This window comes from Geotrypetes seraphini, chromosome 10 (genome assembly GCF_902459505.1).
Source record: "Geotrypetes seraphini chromosome 10, aGeoSer1.1, whole genome shotgun sequence".
Lineage (NCBI taxonomy): Eukaryota > Metazoa > Chordata > Amphibia > Gymnophiona > Dermophiidae > Geotrypetes > Geotrypetes seraphini.
The window spans coordinates 33493486-33514041 of NC_047093.1; the positions used below are offsets into that span (position 1 = coordinate 33493486).

General features: G+C 42.6%; 1 protein-coding gene across 1 annotated transcript in view; it reads left to right on the forward strand.

Annotated features, from left to right (window-relative positions):
- The window catches only part of MGAT5B (alpha-1,6-mannosylglycoprotein 6-beta-N-acetylglucosaminyltransferase B), a 327915-nt gene that overhangs the window by 104870 nt on the left and 202489 nt on the right, over positions 1-20556 (forward strand). Inside the window, exons 5-6 of the mRNA XM_033961186.1 lie at positions 16186-16295; positions 18795-18868. Of these exons, the coding sequence (XP_033817077.1) occupies positions 16186-16295; positions 18795-18868 (184 nt within the window). The remainder of the gene's footprint in view (positions 1-16185; positions 16296-18794; positions 18869-20556) is intronic.

The window sequence follows — 20556 nt, forward strand, 5'->3', positions numbered from 1 at the left end:
TTACCTCATGTTTTTTTTACCTTTAATTTTTTTTTTAATACAATTGTAGTTTTACCCTTTCTTTCCTTATGTGTCCGTTAGTCTGTATGATTTTATTTTTAACAATGTATTAAATTTTAACTAACCTGTTATTTACATTATTATTTGTAAATCGCTTAGTAAATTAAATAAGCGATCCAACAAATCAAAAATAAACTTGAAACTTGAAACTTAAACTTTTGATTTCTTGGGGAAGAGGAGAGGGAGATTAGGTAGATTGTATATACTTTTTGAACAGCAGTGTTTTGATTTCTTTACGGAATGCTTTGAGGTCAGATGTTGAGGTTAACGATCTGGTGATGGAGGATTCGAGTTTTGCTGCATGCGTTGCTAGGAGGTTATCATAAAGCTTTTTGCGATGAGTGCCTTGGAGTGGTGGGTAGGAGAATGGTGTCAGTGTTCTTCTTGTTCTGGGTGGAAGGTTACGGTTTAGGCGATCGTTTAGATAGGCAGGTGCAATACCGTTAATTACTTTGAAGAGTAGACAGTATAGTTTGAATTGAATTCTGGCTCGAATCGGTAGCCAATGTGAGTCTAGGTAGGCATTGGTGATGTGGTCAAATTTTCCGAGGGAGTAGATTAGTCTGAGAGCTGTGTTCTGAACGGTCTGTAGTTTTTTGATCATGTTTGTGGGGCATGGTAGATATAGGATATTGCAGTAGTCCACAAGACCTAGTACCAGGGATTGTACAATGATTCTGTAGTGTTCTTTGTCAAAGAATTTCCTTATTTTTCTTAAGTTGCGCATTGTGAAGAATGCTTTTTGGGTAGTTTTGTTGATTTTAGTCTGCATAGTGCAGCATCTGTCTATCAGCACTCCCAGGATTTTGAGTGAGGTCTGGATTGGGTATTTGGTTGCTTTAATTTCCAGGTCTGTTGTGGATGGGTTTTTGTCCGTTTCAAGCATTAAGAATTTGGTTTTGTCCGAGTTTAGTTTCAGTTTGTGGTTTGTCATCCATTTTTCTACTTCTTCCAGTATTATTTCCAGGTGTCCTGTTGAGGTGTGGTCTTGGGTTTCGAAGGGGAGGAGAATAGTTATGTCGTCTGCATAGCTAAATGATGTTACTATATAGCAGCTGAATACAGTCCCCACAAATCTTGGGACCCCCTTTGAATACTGTTGTTTCTTGCCAAACTTTATTCACATAAGCTGTATCACACAGTTCATAGTAAGCTTTCAAATTCAGCTTCTTTAAGTTCCAGGTGAGGCTGTGTCCTGCTCTGGACTATTGTGTGGCTTTATCTTCCTTCCTCCTCCAAAGGTAAACTGCTACTATCTAGATTTGCAAGGCATTTTCTATGCTTTGCTAATTACTCTCTCTCACTCTCATCATCTGTGCTGTGTGCTTAATCACTCAACTAGCACCTATGTTTCAGCTATCCACTGAGCCTCAATGATATTTACTGTCTCAGTGGGAAAGGTGCAAACCTCCCCAAGATTCTGTTCCTCCCGTATCAACAAAAAACCCCTAATGAGCTTTGAATCAAGTATAGGTTTGACTTTTCCAAGCATTAGCACTGCTAATGGTGTTTATGTGAACTAGGTAGGAAAGAGTTAACAGTTCCCTTCCCCCCACTGTGCAGTTCTCTCATGTTACTGGGGATGTTCTGGAAATGTATTAGGTTAATTCCTCATAACCCAGCACTCACATCAACACAAACACACTTATATTTCATTCCCTGGCTGCCACTGCATTTCCCCACTTACTTGAGATCTTACAGAAGCACATTCAATGTCACTCATATACACATCAAGTTCTGTCTCAGCTGCAGCTGATCAGCTGAGATACAGATATCATGTCTACTTCTAGGCTTTCTGATACCTGGTTTAAGCCTGGAAAGACTTACCGTATTTTTAGGCCTATAAGACACACCTGACCATAAGACGCACCCTAGATTTAGAGGAGGAAAACAAGAAAAAAAACATTCTGAACCAAATTCTCCCTGCCAGGCTCTGTACCCAACCCCATACTCCTTGTCAGGCTCTGCACCCTGTCCCCCCTCCCTGCCAGGCTCTGTACCCAACCCCATACTCCTTGTCAGGCTCTGCACCCTGTCCCCCCTCCCTGCCAGGCTCTGTACCCTGTCACCCCTCTGGTGGTCTAGTGGTAGGCAGGGACAGGGGACAGGGCATAGGGTGGGCAGGGACAGGGCACAGGGTAGACACGCCTAGTGACAGGCAGGCTGGCCTAGTGGCCTAGTGACAGGCAGACTGGCCTAGTAGCAGGCAGGCCTAGTGACAGACAGACAGGCAGGCCCCATACCCCTCACATACCCTAAATCATCCCCCCACACCCACCACATACCCCCCAGTACCTTAAATTATCCCCCATAACCCCTAAGTACCCCTCCAGTACCTTTTTTAATCATACCCTCCATACCATTTAAAATCCCTCCTTCCCTAGATGGCTATCCTGGTATTTTAAACATCCCCCCACCCCTCAGTACCTTTTAAAATCCCTTCCTCTCTAGGCACATGGACACTTAACTCCTGTAGCCTTCTACTTGACCTTAGGAATATTACTGCTGGGCTTCTTCTCAGTGACAGGGCATGATACAGACTGAAACTTAGGGGGATGCTGGCAGGGAAGAGGCGTGGAGAGGAGAGGTGCTGGCACTGGATAACTGCCTACAGGATGTGCCTTTCGCCATGAGAGGCACATCCTGTAGGCAATCAGTCAGCGCCAGCATCTCCCCTCCTCACTGGTGTTTCAAACCACACCTGGAATCTCGGGCAGCACATTGGTATGCCGCGGCACATAGTTTGCGATACACTGTGTAACTTGGCTAATGTACCAGGATGATATTAGGCAAAGTGGGCACATGCCTCAGGCCTGAATGGTTCAGGGGGGCCCAGTGTGCTGATTCGATGATGACATCATGTGTAGGGTTACCAGACATCTGGATTTCCCTGGACATGTCCTCCTTTTGAGGACATGTCCAGGGGTCTGGACGGCTTTTCAAAACCCGGCACTTTGGGTTTTCAAAAGCTTTCCTTCATGCAGTAGAGCATCCGCGCATGTGCGGATGTCCTGCCTGACGAGAACAGGCAGCGGGGGGGCAGGGCTGGGGCAGGATTGGAGGTGGGGTTGGGGTGGGACCAGGGTGGGATTGGGGGCAGGACCAGGGCATGATGGGCGGACCTGGGGGCGGGTCTAGGGGAGTCTGGAATTTCCAGATGGAAAATCTGGTAACTCTAATCATGTGTAGCCATGCTGATGTCTCTCTTTTGCAGCAATGTACTGGGAGTGGACTTTCTCGGCATCCTTCTTTTATTGTTTTCTTAAGACTTGCAACATAGTAAAGAAGTCCGGCTGGCAGCTGCTTTAGAAAGGAAGAGGAAGACTCTGTGCTTTGGAGTCTTCTGCTGTGCACTGACGGTGTCACGGCAGAATGGAAGGGTGCATGATGCAGATTAGGCTCATGCCCGGCCTTGGGAGAGAGAAAGTAGCAGGAGTCACTAACTCTTGGGTAGGACTACCAGATTTAGGCTTAGATGGACTAAGAGGATCAGTAAGACTGTGTGGTCTGCTCCAATCCAATTTTTTGGCCAATTCATAATGAGCTATTGATACACTAAAAAGTTTGCATGCAAATGATTCATGCGGATGTTCGTCGTAATTCCCGACTCTGCCATCCTAGGATATTCTATTTGTTACTTGGGATCTAGCAAAGGTACTTGGAACTTGAGTTGGCCACTGTTGGAAACAAGATACTGGGCTTGATGGACCTTCTGTCTGTCCCAGTATGTCAAATCTTATTTTCTTATGTGAGTCAAGACCAGGACAATCATGTCATTGTGACATCACTAATGAAGTTGGCTCTTAGGCATTGGTGAAATGAGGCATTATAACATCACAATCTGAGCTCTGGAATGTTGCTACTCTCAGGGTTTCTGCCGGGCACTTGGGACCTGGGTTGGCCACTGTTGGAAACAAGATACTGGGCTTGATGGACCTTCTGTCTGTCCCAGTATGTCAAATCTTATGTTCTTATGTGAGTCAAGACCAGGACAATCATGTCATTGTGACATCACTAATGAAGTTGGCTCTTAGGCATTGGTGAAATGAGGCATTATAACATCACAATCTGAGCTCTGGAATGTTGCTACTCTCTGGGTTTCTGCCGGGCACTTGGGACCTGAGTTGGCCACTGTTGGAAACAGGATGCTGGACTTGATGGACCTTCAGCCTGTCCCAGTATGGCAATTCTTATGTTATTATGGATGTTTTCAAGATCCACTGACTTTTTTTTTTTGTTTTGTTTTTTTGCAAGAGTAGAAATGTAAATCCCAGGTGTCTTGCCTAAATTCATGCTGGCTGCAAAATGAGAGTATCCTAAACTTCCTCTGAGATAGAAATCAAGCGCTGATGAAAAACACCAAATCTCTCTGCATATCAATTAATTGCGCAATACTCTGGAAAAAAAAAAAAAGCACAGTATAAATAACTTCATTGCTCTCTGTTTCGGAAAATATGGCTTAATGACATATTTAATCATTTTTGCTGGATGTTGCCAGTGCTATTTAAATAATGTTGCTATAGATGACAGCACAACTAACAATAATTATAAATGATAAAAATGTAACTTAATAACAAAGTAGATAATGACATGAAAAGACCAGATGTCCATTCCTTCTGCTCAGTTATGCCTGGTCAGATAGCAAACTGCAAACCTTAGATTTTATGGCTTTTATTTATGTTCCTCAAATATACTCCATCCATATTTTGCCTTATTTGGTTGGTAACTTGATGCTAGTGAGAGTAGTACCATGAGACTACCACTAGGGGATTAGAGTTACTGTTTGAAGCCAAGTACCCAACATGAGAGGAGTAACTAAGATCACTTCTTTTCCTAATTAGATGCCATGGATTCCAAGAACTGGGAGAGGGAGTGGGGGGAGGGGGAGGGCTTTTGAAGACATGTAGGCTATCAGGATGTGAGATGGGCTCTGGTGGAAGGTGAGGCATGGCCTAGTGGTTAGAGCTGCTGCCTCAGAACCCCAAGGTTGCAGGCTCAATCCAAGCACTACTACTACTGCTAATTATTTCTATAGTGCTACCAGACACAAAGAAGAGTTTACAATCTAAACATACATGGCAAACAAATAGAATGCCATGGATACAGTTTAGAATGCCATGGTTATGGTTAAGGGTAATGGTTAATTGCTGGCTAGGTTGGTGGCCAGTGGGGAATGGGGTTATGGATTGAAGGCTATATCAAAAAGATAGGTTTTCAGTCTGCTTTCAAACAAGATAAGGGAAGGAGTGTAGTGGACAAATTCAGGTAATTTATTCCAGGCATAGGGGGGAAGATAGATGAAAGGAGCAAAGTCTGGAATTGACATTGGAGGAGAAGGGTAAAGCTAAGAGCAGCTTATCTGAGGAATGGAGTTCTCTGGGAGGTATATAAGGAGAGAGAAGCAAGGAGAGATATTGAGGGGCCGCAGAACGAACACACTTGTAGGTCAGCAATAAGAGTGACACGGTTACCGTGGTAATGGGGAAACATTGCCAATTTTGCCTGGTATTACCGCAGCAATGGTTGACCATTCCATGATAGTGTCATGGGAACAGGAACCACTGCCACAGCAATGGGGACCCAGGGCATCTTCCCCAAGCCTACTTTTTTAATGTACCCCATGGTTTAGTGGCTTCTTCAGGAGCAGGATCAATCCCAACTCTTTCTTTCCCCTGCTGCTACTAGAGCTGCCCGTTGCTGCCAGTCTGAAGATTCTGAAAATGGCTGCTGAGATTTCACAGGGCAGTTTCTTGACCATGGAGGGTGGTAGGTGGGAAAGACAGATGGCATGGGAGGAGAGACATGGATGGATGGCAGGCAGAGCAGGGTGAGAGGGAGGGATGATGAATGGATGGCACAGGAAGGGGGGCAGTGGTATAACAGTGGGCAGGGCTGGCTACCCAGAAGCACATGCACAGCCCCCTTCCACATTGGCATTGGGGAAGTAGGTTGGGTCTCCGTAGTTCCTGTATCTCATCACTCTCCGCTGGCCGTCTTCAACAGGTCAGTCAGCGGCAGTGACTGCTACAGGCTGCCTGCTCTAACCTGGAAGCTTCTGCCACTATTTAGAACTTACTGTTTCTGCTGGGGCAGAACGCAGCGGAGGAGAGGCTTCCAGGTTAGTAGGAGGCAGCCTACAGTGACTGCTGCTGCTGACTATGACCTGTTGAAGCTGGAGAGTGAACAGTTGGTTTTCAGATACCATGGTCATCTTGTGGTATCTTTTGGCTGAGTCTTTTCAGTTAATTAGCTCAGTAGGCATATTAAAGCAGTGTTTCCCATACCCCTCCTGGGGAATAATTCTAAAGTCTGGCTATGAATAGGACCCCAGAGAGCACTTGGTTGAAGCCTATTCCATAAAGGAATATAGCCATCCTACTTCCTTTACAGAGCACAAGTATAACAGTGGCTCATGATTTAGGTGTGAGCACTTGTGCCAGCCTAGAACTGGCGTGTGGTACATGGGCTGTCATGTGGCATGGCATGTGGTACATGGGCTGTCATGCCACTGGGGCTTATGTGCTTCTGAGAAGTTGAAAGCTATGGCCGCCAGCAGTGGCATAGTAGAGGGGTGTGGGGTGGACCACCCCGGGCACCATCTTGGTGGAGGCACCAAAACCTCTCCTCTCCTCCTCCTGCTCCTTCCCATCCCTCCCCCACGTGCATGCCTTCTATTTCCTCCGTGCCTCTTCACTAACACAAGCAGCAGCTCTAACCTGCTGCTTGCGCCAGCCTTGGCTCAACCTCTGATGTCACTTCCTGGTCGTGGGAACAGAAATTTATGTCAGAGGGAGAGCCGAGGCTGCGTGGGCAGCAAATTAGAGATGCTGCTCTTATCCAGGAAGTTAAAGAGGTATGGTGGAAGGGAAGGGGCGTGTATGCATGGTAGGGGCAGGGAAGGAGCGGCGATGGAGAAGAGGCGCCACAGCCTTGGGCACCTCCCACCTTCGCTGCCTTGCTATGCCACTGGCAATTGGTAGTTTCACTATCAACAGGACCTCCCAAGGCAGACAGATTTCAGTAGAGATGGCAGAATAATGATGTACCACCCACCTGGGCAGCAACAGATGGGCAGTGTTGGAGGCAGAAGATAGTGTGTGATGCAACAACAGTGACAACATCAAATTTATACTGTGCAGAAGAAAGGCCCGGCAATTTACTTCTGTGTTCTGCCAAGAAAACTTGATATGATGATGAGACATAAAGAATCAACCTATAGTCCTGGAAGATGGTCCCCTAGGTCGTAAGGCACTCACAGTGCTACTAAGGAACAGCTGATTGTCACCCAGATTATGCCCAGTGTTTGTGAAGCTGACAAATCAAAACCACCAGGGCATCCTGATGCTGATGTTGTTGGACAGAAAAGGGAGATCAGAAGCTGTAAAGATATTTCCAACAAAGGAAACATGGAATGTACGAAGCATGAATCTAGGAGACTTGGCAATTGTTAAAGATTAAATGAAAAAAAACAAACAAAATTGATTTGATAGGGATCAGTGAACTCAAATGGACAGGACAGGGCCATTTTCAATCAAACGGGCATTGGATCTGCTACTCTGGTCATGAAACACAGGAAAAATGGCATGGCATTCATCCTCAACAATAAGCTTTCAGTACAATTTTATCAGTGATAGTTATGTCAATCCATCTACAGGGAATGCCGATCAATGTCACCTTGATCCTATGTATTTATTTATATGCACACTTTTTAATAAAAATTATTTTTGATATGATTTTATTTATGATATTATAATGTAAATGTGATATTTATGAATGGATTTTGATTGGGATTTTGTTCTGTCATACAGTCCTTTGCCTCTGATGCAGCCTATTGGGCGAAACGTGGCGACATCAGGCATACGTTTTAATTTTTATTAAAGTTCTTCACATTTTATGTGTGTCTGGTCTGCTGTTTGTTCTACTGTACACATGTTGGTGTGTATATGGACATACACATATAATCAGCGCACAAATGTTTGTATGTAGTTTATAGAACTGCCCTGCGTGTGACCCCAAAGCCAGTAGGAATTTTTAGACTATTGACAATGTATTTCTGTGCACTATTCATTCATTGAGGATAAACTCATTGAAAAAACATGATAGCATTAAGCTTTATTATATCAAAACTCTAAACAGACTAGAATTTTATTTGAATTTGCCTGCCTTTTATATAAAGCATTATATGGCATGGCACCATGCTATCCGACAAACTCTTTCTGTTTTGCAACTCATTCTAGATCGTTTAGGACTGCAAATCCATTTGCCTTCTCATCTTTATGAGGAAAAAAAAAAGAAGAAAAACTTATCGGAGAAATTGGGCTTTTTTTCAGGCTGCCATGTTTAGCAAAGATCTTATATTGCTTTTTGTTTGTTTGTTAGTTTAAAACACTATCATACAAATATTTCCATTGATATTGATCGGGACAGTAAGGGAATTTCAAAGTACCTATCTTTACCTATCTTATCCCTTACTATTTAATATTTTTTTATCCCCTCTTATTACTATCTCTCAGTCATTGGGCTTTACAGCCTTTTCTTATGCTGATGACATCCAACTTATTCACCCTCTCAACCCGGAAAACGCAGAGGAAATAAAAATTATCAATGACAAACTTGAACTAATAAAAAACTGGTTAAACAATAATAAACTGGCTCTAAATATTCAAAAATCAAAAACAATGCTTTTCACTTGGAAAGGAGACATAATTCAAAAAACACCATTCATAATAGATAATACTCTACTTGAATCAGTATCCCAATTGAAAATTCTAGGAGTATTAATTGATACAGATCTTTCATTTCACAGTCATATAAGTGAAATAGTTAAATCTTGCTTTTACAGATTGCGGCTTCTTCGTTCTATTTCCTCCTTTTTAGATTCCAAATCAATTAACATTCTAGTTCATTCACTAATTATCTCAAAATTAGACTATTGTAATTCCCTTTTAATCAACATAACCCAAAAAGAAAAGAGACGGCTTCAAATAATCCAAAACACCGCAATCAAACTAATTCATAAAGCAAAAAAATACGATCATGTAACCCCATTTTTTATTAAATCACACTGGCTCCCTATCTCTCATCGAATCACCTTTAAAGTTATATTTTTGGTTTATAAAACATTAATCTTTAATGAGCCCCAATTCATATCAAAAATGATTGTCCCATACAATTCTTCTCGCTCTCTACGATCGTCTTCATTGAACTTGCTTTCAATCCCGTCTTTGAGGGTTATCGGCACAAGACGAAATGATATGTTCTCAGTGGTGGCACCTTCCTTGTGGAACGCCCTTCCAAATTTTATTAAACTTGAAAAAGATATCACTTCTTTTAAAAAAATTTTAAAAACATATTTATTTCAAGATGCATTTGATTTATGATAAACATATTTCAATTTCTTGCATTCTTATAATAACCAACTAAATTTTCTCTATATCTATTCCATTTTTACCTAATGTGCTTCCCGTTTTATGTAATTTCAACAAATATTATAATTGTAACTTTTCCCCTCTTACTTACTCATTCATGTCTGTCCAAATCCTCTGTCTAGTGTCTTGTCCCACCATATTAAATGTATTACCAAAATCTGTTGGTTTTTAATTTGTACATCGCTTAGATATTGTAATAAGCGATTCATCAAATGTAATTAAACTTGAAACTTGAAACTTATTACATCCTTAATGTATATTTTCTGTAAACCACTTCGAACCTAATGGATTAGCGGTATATAAGAAATAAAATTATATTACATTACATTACATATATTAAAACTTTGCTATTTCTAAGATATTTCATAGGAAAAAGGTAGTTTTATGTTTTCTATAATTGTAACTGCAGAGGATAAAATATAATGATAACTTAATGCATATGTAACAGGGATATTTCTGTTTTTTGTAATTCCTGTAAATAACCAGTTCTTGTTAGCTGCATTGAACCAAAAGGTTTTTGCAGCATATAAGACTGTTTGTTATTTTATGTTAAGAACATAAGAATAGCCTTACTGGGTCATCAAGCCCAGTAACCCGTTCTCACGGTGGCCAATCCAGGTCCAAGGAGGAGCAACATTCCAGAGCTGAGATTGTGATGTCAAAATGCCTCATTCCACAGTACCTCAGAGCCAACCTCATCAGTGATGTTACAATGACTTGATTGTCCTATGCTTGACTCCAATAAGAGCATAAGAACAGCCATACTGGATCAAGCCCAGTAGTCCATCCAGGTCACTAGTACCTGGCCAAAACCCAAGGAGTAGCAATATTCCATGCTGCCGATCCAGTGGCTTCTCCCACGTCTTTCTGAAATTGTTCAAACCTTTCTTAAAACCAGCTACGCTATCCGTTCTTATCGTGCTCCAGAGCTTAACTATTCTCTGAGTGATAAAATATTTCCTCCTATTGGTTTTAAAAGTATTTCCCTGTAACTTCGAGTGTCCCCTAGGCTTTGTAATTTTTGACAGAATGAAAAATTGGTCTACTTGTACCCGTTCTACTCCACTTGGGATTTTGTAGCCTTTGATCATATCTACTCTCAGCCGTCACTTCTCCAAGCTGAAGAGCCCCAACCTATTTAGTCTTTCCTATGTTATACACTGAAAACCTGACTGGCTTGGGGCTTCCTTTACAGTTCAAGTTCCCAGTTCCAACTTTATTTGATATACCACTTCAAACATATATCATCAACTAGCTGATGCCCCGGCGTTGCACGGGTATTTAATTATAGCAATAACACTGTAAATGGATTCAAATAAAGATACTTTATAGTGGTGAATGAAATTATTTTTTTACAGCTTTATAAAAAGTACAATATTCAAATTATAATGTGAAATATTTGACAAAATGAATACAATACAACTAACACAAAACTTGATTATAAACAACATTTTTAGTTTCACTTCCAGGAGCAAGAACATATAAATTCTTGGGTGAAGAGACCCCCAGAACATATCACCCCAGGTAGTGAGGGATCTGCATACCAAGTTTCGTTTAAATCGGTCAAGCCATTTTTGCGTGATCGCGGCACATACACACATACATACCTCCGATTTTATATACAGTGGTGCCTCACACAACGAACTTAATTCGTTCCAGGAGCAAGTTTGTTATGCTAAAAGTTCGTTATGTGAAACGCGTTAAGCGCAGTGACTAACGACTGCCTGCAGTGCCTGCGCGGAAGGATGCAATACATCGGCAGCGATCGTGGAAGCTCGGGCGACTTCGTTGTGTGAAACGAAGTTCGTTGTATGAATCATGACATGAAGTTCGTTGTGTGCAGTGTTCGCTGTGCGAGGCGTTCTTTATGCGAGGCACCACTGTATATAGATTTGGTGAACTACAATGCTAGATAGGAAAGAGAGAGAAAATTAGGTCACTTTATCAAGGCACCACTATGCTCCGAGCACTTGCCACCGTAAATCTAAGCGATGAGCAAGCCAGGAGAATATGTCCGGGGAAATCCGGACGTCTGGTAGCCCTAAGTCTGCCTATCCATGTCATCTACTCTCCCTATCACTCCTTTAGAGATCCTATATACTCGTCCCGAGCTTTCTTGAATTCAGATACTGTTTTCATCACCTCCGTTGGGAGGCCGTTCCATAAATTCACTATCCTTTCCATGAAGAAGCATTTCTTCGTGTTACTTCTGAGTCTATACTTTTCCATTAGAGCAGTGGTTCCCAACCCTGTCCTGGAGGAACACCAAGCCAATTGGGTTTTCAGGCTAGACCTAATGAATATGCATGAAGCAAATTTGCATGCCTATCACTTCCATCATATGCAAATCTCTCTCATGCATATTCATTAGGGCTAGCCTGAAAACCCGATTGGCCTGGTGTTCCTCCAGGACAGGGTTGGGAATCACTGCATTAGAGAATGACATGGGGACAAATTTTTCCCCGTCTCCACAGGAAGTCAATTTCCCTATCCCGTCCCTCGTGACTTTTGTCACTGTCCCTGCCCCATTCCTGTAAGCTCTGCCTTAAATCAGGTTGTATAAGAACATACGAATTGCCATATTGGGACAGATTGAAGGTCCATCAAGCCCAGTAGCCTGTTTCCAACAGGTCCCAAGTAATAAAACAGATTTTATGCTGCTTATCCTAAGAATAAGCAGTGGATTTCCCCAAGCCATCTCAATAGTGGCCTAAGGACTTCCCTTTTAGGAATTTATCCAGATCTTTTTTTAAATCGCGCTAAGCTAACTAATTTCACCACATTCTCTGGCAACAAATTCCAGAATTTAATTACAGGCTCGTTGAAGAAACATTTTCTCTGGTTTGTTTTAAATCTACTACCTAGTAGCTTCAGCGCATGCCCCCTAGTCCCAGTATTTTTGGAAAGAGTAAACAAACGATTCATACCTACCCTTTCCACGCCACTCAGTATTTTATGTCACCTCTGAGCCATCTCTTCTCCAAGCTGAAGAGCCCTAGCCACTTTAGCCTTTCCTCATACGGAAGTCGTCCCTTTCCTTTTATCATTGTCATCATCCGTCTCCATACCTTTTCTAATTCCGCTATATCTTTTTTGATATAATGGCAACCAGAATTGCGTACAGTATTTAAGGTGCAGCCGTACCGTAGAGCAATAAAAGGGCATATAACATTTTCATTTTTGTTTTGCATTCCTTTCCTGATAATTCCTAACATTTTATAGCCGCTGCCGCCGCACATTGAGCTGAGGGCTTCAGCGTATCCTCAACCTAGATCCTTTTCCTGGGCATAGAACTCACCATTACTTAGCTAAAGTTCAGATCCCTCTTTCCCACATGCATCGCTTTGCACTTGCTCACATTAAATGTCACCTGCCATTCTGATACCTGGTCTCCCAGTCTCACATGGTCCTCCTGCAATTTTTCACAATCCTCTTTAGAAAGGTGCCAGCAGTACACACAGATTTCAAGAAGGCGTGTAATGGGTGGGTGTTAAAAGTACAGGTGCACTAAACATTTTAGATTGCCAATAGAAACATACCTGAACAATTTCAACATCTACCTGCCATGTATTGCCTTAAAGCTACAAGAAATACTGCCGCTGTTTGCTTTGGACCAAAAGAACAGAATGGCCCTTCCATTTCCACTAAGTTCAGAAACTAATGGTTTATGCTTTAAGGCTGTTTTGAAAACACATTTATTTCCCAGCAGTCACGAGGAGGCCCAGATTAGTCTTTCTTTGAGTTCATTTCTTCTCTTTTTAAACTGTAACTCTTTTTTTCAACTTTCTGTTGATGATATGATTGTAAACCACATTGTTCTTCCTCTGACTGAGGATATATGGCCCCATTTTACATAGACGCTTATCACGGCGGCCGTGGTAATCGCCCCAACGCCTCTAGGGATTCAGTGGGCGTTGGACCATTTGCCGCACAGCAGCCGCTACTGCACAACCCTCAAACGCTTGTGATTTTTAAAGTGTTTGAGGCTTGCACAGATGAGCTTGGAGGAATGGGGCAGGGGCAGGAAAAGAACTCACCTGGGATGGGAAAATGAGTTTGCGCGGGGACGGAGAAAAATTTGTCCCCGTGTCATTCTCTGTTTTACATCTTCATCCTATGTCCTCTCATTTCAGAGCGAGCTTCCTCTCAATTGAAAGAGACTTGCCTCCTGTGCATTTGTCATGGAGGCATCTAAACATCTCTATCATATCTCTCCTTCCACCCTTTTTTTCCCCAAAGTACACCTATTGAGATCTTTTTAATCTGGACTAAACGTGTTACATTTTCACGCTAAATGCAAGGCTATGGTTTGCCCCCCACCCAAACCCCCCTTTTAGCTGTCTGTTTTCAGCATTTTTCCAAGGTTGTCTGAGCAATGCTTGCTTCCTGGATGCCCTTGCTGTCTCCTCAATCAGTAGTTCCAAATCCTGTCCTGGGGGACCCCCAGCCAGTCGGGTTTTCAAGATATCCCTAATGAATATGCATGAGAGAGATTTGCATACCTGTCACTTCCTAGATAGGTTTACAGCTAATAGTTCAAAGAGATGTCAAAGGTGATGTGTTAGCTTTGTCTGGCCCATGAGTCTGGCCTTCAACTTAAACATAGCTATAAGAAAATTCTCTCCATCCACTGTGTCCCTGAGTAGCTTCTTGTTGATCTAATAAATATGCAACATTTTCCCTTGCTTCTTCATCGCTCCTTTCATTTTTATTTATGGTGTGTAGCTTTTTCACTTGCTTCATCCATATAGACACCTGCCCCCTCTCCCCGTATCTCTGTTTGTCATTCTGTAGCTGAAATAAATGTTTGGGTCTTTTCCTCTCCCCCCTCCCCCCCCCCCGCTTCTTTAAATGCTGGACATTATAAATTAAGTGGCTCTGTGCAGTGGCGTACCTAGCATATGTGGCCCATCATTTTTTGACACCCCCCTCATCTATATGTAAAATATGATTTTTAATAACAATCCACATATCTCCTTCCCCCTCCCCCTTCCCCTCCAGTATCTGGCATCTCCTCTTCTTCCTTTCTCTCCCTCCCTCCCTCCTTCTTTCCTTTCCCCTGGTCTTGCATCTGTCTCCCTCCCTCCTCACCATGCCCTGGCATCTCTCCTTCCCCCTCCATGGTCTGGTATCTCCTTTTCTTCTTTCCTTTCCCTCCTTCCAATGGACTTGGCATCTCTGGTTCCTCTTCCTTGTCTTCCTTCTCTCTCTTTCCCTCTCTCTCCCCAATTTGGTGCTTCAGCAGCAGCATTTCTCCCTCCCCCCTCCCTTCCCTGTGCAGCAGCAGCATTTCTCCCCACCCCTTCCATATGCGGCAGCAGCATTTCTCTCCCCCCCCCCCTGCAGCAACAGTGTTTTTGGCCGGTTCCTTGCTGCAGCCAGTTTTCCATTCAAAGCCATAGGTGTCGACACCTTGTGTGATCCTCGGCTGCGTTGAAAGCCTTCTCTCTGATATCGTGACATCAGAGGGAACGCTTCCAACGTAGCTGTAGATCGCGCGAGGAGCCAACGGCTGCGGCTTTGAGCGGAAAAACTGCTGCAGGGGGAGCCGGCCAGAAACTAAACACCCACCGGCGGGAGCACAAGCTGGGCCATGGACACCCCTGATTTAAAGTTTACTGCCGCTCCTGCTGATTAAGGAAAGCAGCAGTGGCAGAATAGGGAGGGTGGCTGGCTGTGCACCCCCTTGGGGAGTGCACCCGGGGTGGACAGCCCCCCACCCCCCCTTGGTATGCCACTGGCTCTGTGCATAAATGCCAGGGAGTGGTGTGCCTATCAGTGGCAATTTTGGGGTTGGCATCTTGTCACTTGCCCTCCGAAGGGATTCTGTCAGCATATTGAACAGGAAAGATCTATGTGTTGCCCTGTCAAGCTATGGAATGCCAGCAGGGAGAATAAAATAATAAATAAGTCAAACAAGATCACATTATTCTGAGCCACAAAGTCTAAGTTTGTGTGTGGCTATTGACAAATGGTAGGATGAGGATGGGATGAGAAGTAGCAAGCTTAGGAATTTGACAACGTAGCTGCAGTCTCCAAGAGTGGATGTTTTGTCCCAGCCAGGGATTGAGTCCAAAGTACAAGAGTCCAAGATCCGACAGGAAAGTTCCTGGATTAAAAAGGAATGTGTGGCTAAGCAGGAAGGATCCAGGCTCTAGCAGGTTTAGCAGGAAAACTAAGAGAGGTTTAGCAGGAAGGCTCCAGGATCCAACAGGAGCATCAGGAAATCTCTAGGCACCAGCAGGAGTCTCAAGACTAGCAGGAAGATTCCAGATTCCATCAGGAGTCTGAGGATCAGGAGGAATATTCCAGATCCAGGAGGAGTCTCAGGTTCAGAGACTGCTGCATACTGAAACTAATTGCAGTGTCTGAAACACAGTTGTGCTTATTTTATTTATTTAATTATTAGTTAAAATGTTTATATATCACTTAACCAACCTGGTAAGCCCTGTCCAAAGGAATTCACAAGAAAGACAAAACATAGAAACATGATGGCAGATAAAGGCCAAATGGCCCACACTCTGATATCTGCTCCTGGCACAATGTTCTAGCAGGCAGGGGTCGCTTGGGAACAAAAACAATTGGTCTTAAAATTTCTTAAAGAAATCAGACATTTCAGCTTGATGGATCTAGTCAGCGTGTACGTAAATACTTTGAAAACCTTGCAGGTACAAATAAATAAATGTTCTTTTCTCAGTTTACAGACAGCAGGGTTGATGGAGAAGATTCAAGCCATAGCGCAGAATGTCTCCGAGATTGCAGTGAAGGTGGATCAGCTTCTGCGGCACAGTCTTCTGAAAGAGAAAGGTAAAAGTTACACAAGACATGATCCTTTTTTTATTGCTTCCTGTGGAATCTACTTCAGAGAATAGATACTCAAAAAGAGGCATTGTTAGATGTCTCGGAGATTGTGGGACGAACTCTCCCCATAAAAGCCCAAAGATGTGTGAGTAGGTCAGAGACATATCTACCTTAGATGTTTCAACTTAAGTTTTACCTACTATTTGTGTGGGCCACTTGACTGTTTATAGGTCTAGCATCTGAATAATTTTACATCAGAGAGTTTGGTGTTGAGCATTGTAAAGTTATATTTGCTAAATGTAATAGCTGACTTTTCATTTTTTTTACAGATCCACTTAAAAACATTCAATTCAATGACATCTTTAGCATATCTTTAACTATCACTTTGGAATGGTTTACTGGAAGCAATTGACCCTTTGCAACCTGTGCTACTGGTTGTTAAACCACCCAAAAATTATACGAGGGCTGTTCAAAAAGTATCAGACCTTTATTCATAGAAGCAGCACTGGAACGCCTCTTTTGAGATTGCTAGCAACTGTTTCGTCGCATTCTGCATGATGTCTTCTCTTGACTGAAATCTGGTCCTTTTCAGGAGCATTTTCAGCTTGGGGAAAAGCCAGAAGTCACACGGAGCCATGTCTCGAGAATAGGGAGCCTGAGGAATCACAGATGTGTTGTATTTGGCCAGGAAACTCCGTATCAAATGTGAAGAATGGGCAGGTATGTTTTACCCGCTGCCCACAGCTCCGACCGTTTGCATCTTACAGCGTTACGAAGGAAACGCAGAACCTCTTGGAAGTACCCCTTGGTGATTCGATGATCCTGCATCACTAGGGTCCTCACTTGATCAATGACAATCTCATTTTTGGATGCTGAGGGCTTACCAGAACGTGCTTCACTCTCCACTGATGTGCGGCCATCTCTGAAGCGGTTGTACCACTCCTTTATCTGTGCCCATTGCGTCGTCCCCGAACACCTGTTGAATCTTGCGGATCGTTTCCACTTGGGAATCGGCAAGCTTTACACAAAATTTAATGCAGTAGCATTGTTCAACTTTTTCTGTCATTTTGTCAAAAATGAAAATTGGATGGCGCTCATTTACACTTCCTCACTCATCGGTGGTCTGCCAGCGACTGACAGCTTCTGTAGGCGAGAAAAAATTGAAGCATGCACATTAGGGTCACCTACATACGTGCACCAAAACAAGCCTCCTTAGGTTTATTTGTTTACGCAAGAAAAATTAAGGTCTGATACTCTTTGAACAACCCTCGTATATATAAATAATATTGTGTTTGACCTTTCAAGAACATCTAAAATCTGTTCATCTAAAGAGGCATCCTGTATGACCTTTAAAGATCATATAGGTGACATCTTTGGATTATTTATATTTTGGTCCATAGAAAAAATGTATCCTAAGCCCAGTTTTTTCCAGCACTTTTTATTTATAATGGTGAGTTTCCTTGTCTCATTATAAAATGACTTGCCTCTGCTCTCTTCTCTCAATAAAATGAGCCTATCAAATGTAATACAATTTATTTTATAGGATCATTATTATCTAACGATGTCAATTATTTTAAATCATTTCATCATCTTGACCTTGGTACGATACTTTTCTTCTTAATGAACTGAAAGTGTAATGAGAGAGGGGAGGAGGGAAAAGGAGAGGGATCCTTTTAAATGCTGATGTCATGGATACCTCAGAGGTAACATAAGAGAGGAAAACAAAGTTTCTAAATTTCAAACGAAGGATTCAGTTTGGCATTTTGCTACGGTAACTTTCTGTAGAAAGCTGAAAAACGTATGGCTGATTATGCGGGATCAGTGGCAGTGAAGAATGACATTTAACATCTATCTGCATAGTGAATGTCAGGGACAACCACTGGGAGATGGAGAGCCATGCCAGAGAATCATTGCAGGGTCTTATTTGCATAAGTATTTGCAGAAGGCAGTAGAGTGCAATAGGGGCCTGAAAAGTGGAGCTGTAGGGAAAAAGAGGGCTGATCATAAGTAGGGCTGACTCTACCAAAGCAGCTTTTAGAGCAAGTGTCTTCTCATGGCAAATTGCCTGCCAGCTTCTTTAACTTTTGATTGAATGATATCATCAAAAAAACAAAGGTGCATGGGGGAGGAGAAGTAGAATCAAATCCTAAAATCTTTCATTTATTTCATCAATGATGAGATTACATAAGTAGCACGCTTTTGTTACATGAGGGTTACCATATGGCTCCAGAAAAAGGAGGACGGATTGAGACATCCGGGTTTTACTTCCATTGAAAGCAATGGAAATAAAACCCAGATGCCTCAATCCGTCTTTCTTTTCCTGGAGCCATATGGTAACCCTATACATGACTATAGATTCCAATCAGTTGAAATCTACATTAATCTAATTCACTTCATTTAAAGTGACAAGAGGGCTTTCTGGTACAGTCCGCTCTCTTGACACTTGTTGGTCTTCTAACCATAGATCTCAACTGTTTTATCGCATCTAAATATTCTTTTCTACAGCGATTGATATTAGACGAGATCAGTGTGAAGTGCCAAAGGACCCCAGATACCCAGAGTGTTCTGAGAAAGTAGAGGTGAGTCTGTGAGCTCAACATCATTCTATCAGACTATTCCTGACCTGAGCTCAGATTCTTTGAAAGCACAGAAGTTTCATCAGTACTTATGGTGAAGCTAAGGGATAGGGAAAAGAATTCAACTTGTTTTCATTTTTTTGCAGAATTTTTCCTTTTTTTGTGGGTGTTTATTTTTATCAGGTACTTTCACACATTCATTTTAATAGTCATCTTTAATGTGCACTATGGCTGTGGTTCTTAAACCTGGCCTAGGGGACCCCCAGCCAGTTGGGTTTTCAAGATATCCTTAATGACTATGCATGAGACAGATTTGCATATAATAGAAGTGACAGGCATGCAAATCTACTTCATGCATATTCTTTAGAGATATCTTGAAAACTGGACTGGCTTGGGGTCCCCCAGAACAAGTTTAAAAACCACTGCACTTTGGCAGTCGACTTAACATGTGTTAATTCATAGGTTATAGCATGTTAACTTCTGGATTCTATATATGGCACCCAAATTAGTGTCCATGTCCAAGATGCGTGTACAAATTAATTGAGTAATGAGCCAATTTACATTAACAATTGGGTGCTAACAACCAATGTTAATTGACACTTATTAATATTTGCACACACAGCTGACTATGTGCCATTTTTTTTAAGGCATGGCGCCTAACTCCTCTAGCACATAACTCAAAAAGGGGTGTGGCCATGGGCTTGTCAGGTCCATTCCCCCCAATAAAAATGCACGTGGAATTATAGAATATGGCCATAAAGGTACCCAGACTGACCATATGACCTCTGGAGGGATTAAGGCATGATCCCCACACTTCTCCAGCTGTCAATGACCCCCCTCCCAACCCCCCAAATATCTGAATAAAACAGTACATACCTGTCTCTATAACAGCAGCACAAGGTATGGAAAATCCTAGTAAAGTAGCAAGTACCGTAGGTGTCTGTAGTAGCCTGGTCGGTGGTGTAGTAAACCATAGAGAGGGGGACCCAGACCTATATCCCACTCTAACCACTGCATTTATGGTGGAAAGTGTGAGCCCACCAAAATCCTACTATACTGCCATATAGGAGACTCCTATAGCCCTAAGGGCTATTGGGAAGGTAGATGGGTAAGTTTAGTAGGTTTGGGGGTGTTTTGGAGGGCTCACCATACATTATAAGGGGGTTATGGTTAGATGTATATCTGGCATCCTTTATGTGAAGTTCACAGCAGTACACTGCCCTACTGTTCTGCTAGCATGTCTGTGGGGCCAGTCAATTACTGGCCCCTCCTATATGCAAATGGCTTGATTTGGACGTGTTTTAACTGGACATCCTATTTTTTTCAGAAATGGCTGAAATAGATAGATTTCTTACTAAGCTAAGCCATCTAGCAGGTCAGTTTCGAAAAGAAAGATAGACATCTTAAGGTATCAAAAATGGCCATTTTCTCCACCCGAGTTTTGGACGTCTTTCTCAAGACGAAGGGAATGGTGAAACTTCTAGGGATTGCACTATTTTTGCTCATTCCTTGTCTGGAAATGGATGCTGAAAAATTAGCACTTGTTTTTCTCGCACAAAGAGCTTTCAGTCTAATTTCCAGCTCTTAGATCCTCACTTAGAGCGACAACCACTAGAAGAGTCAGGCAGAACACCTTACCATTTTCTGAGTCCTTTGGCAAGGCACACCAGTCACATTAAATGGAGGACTGT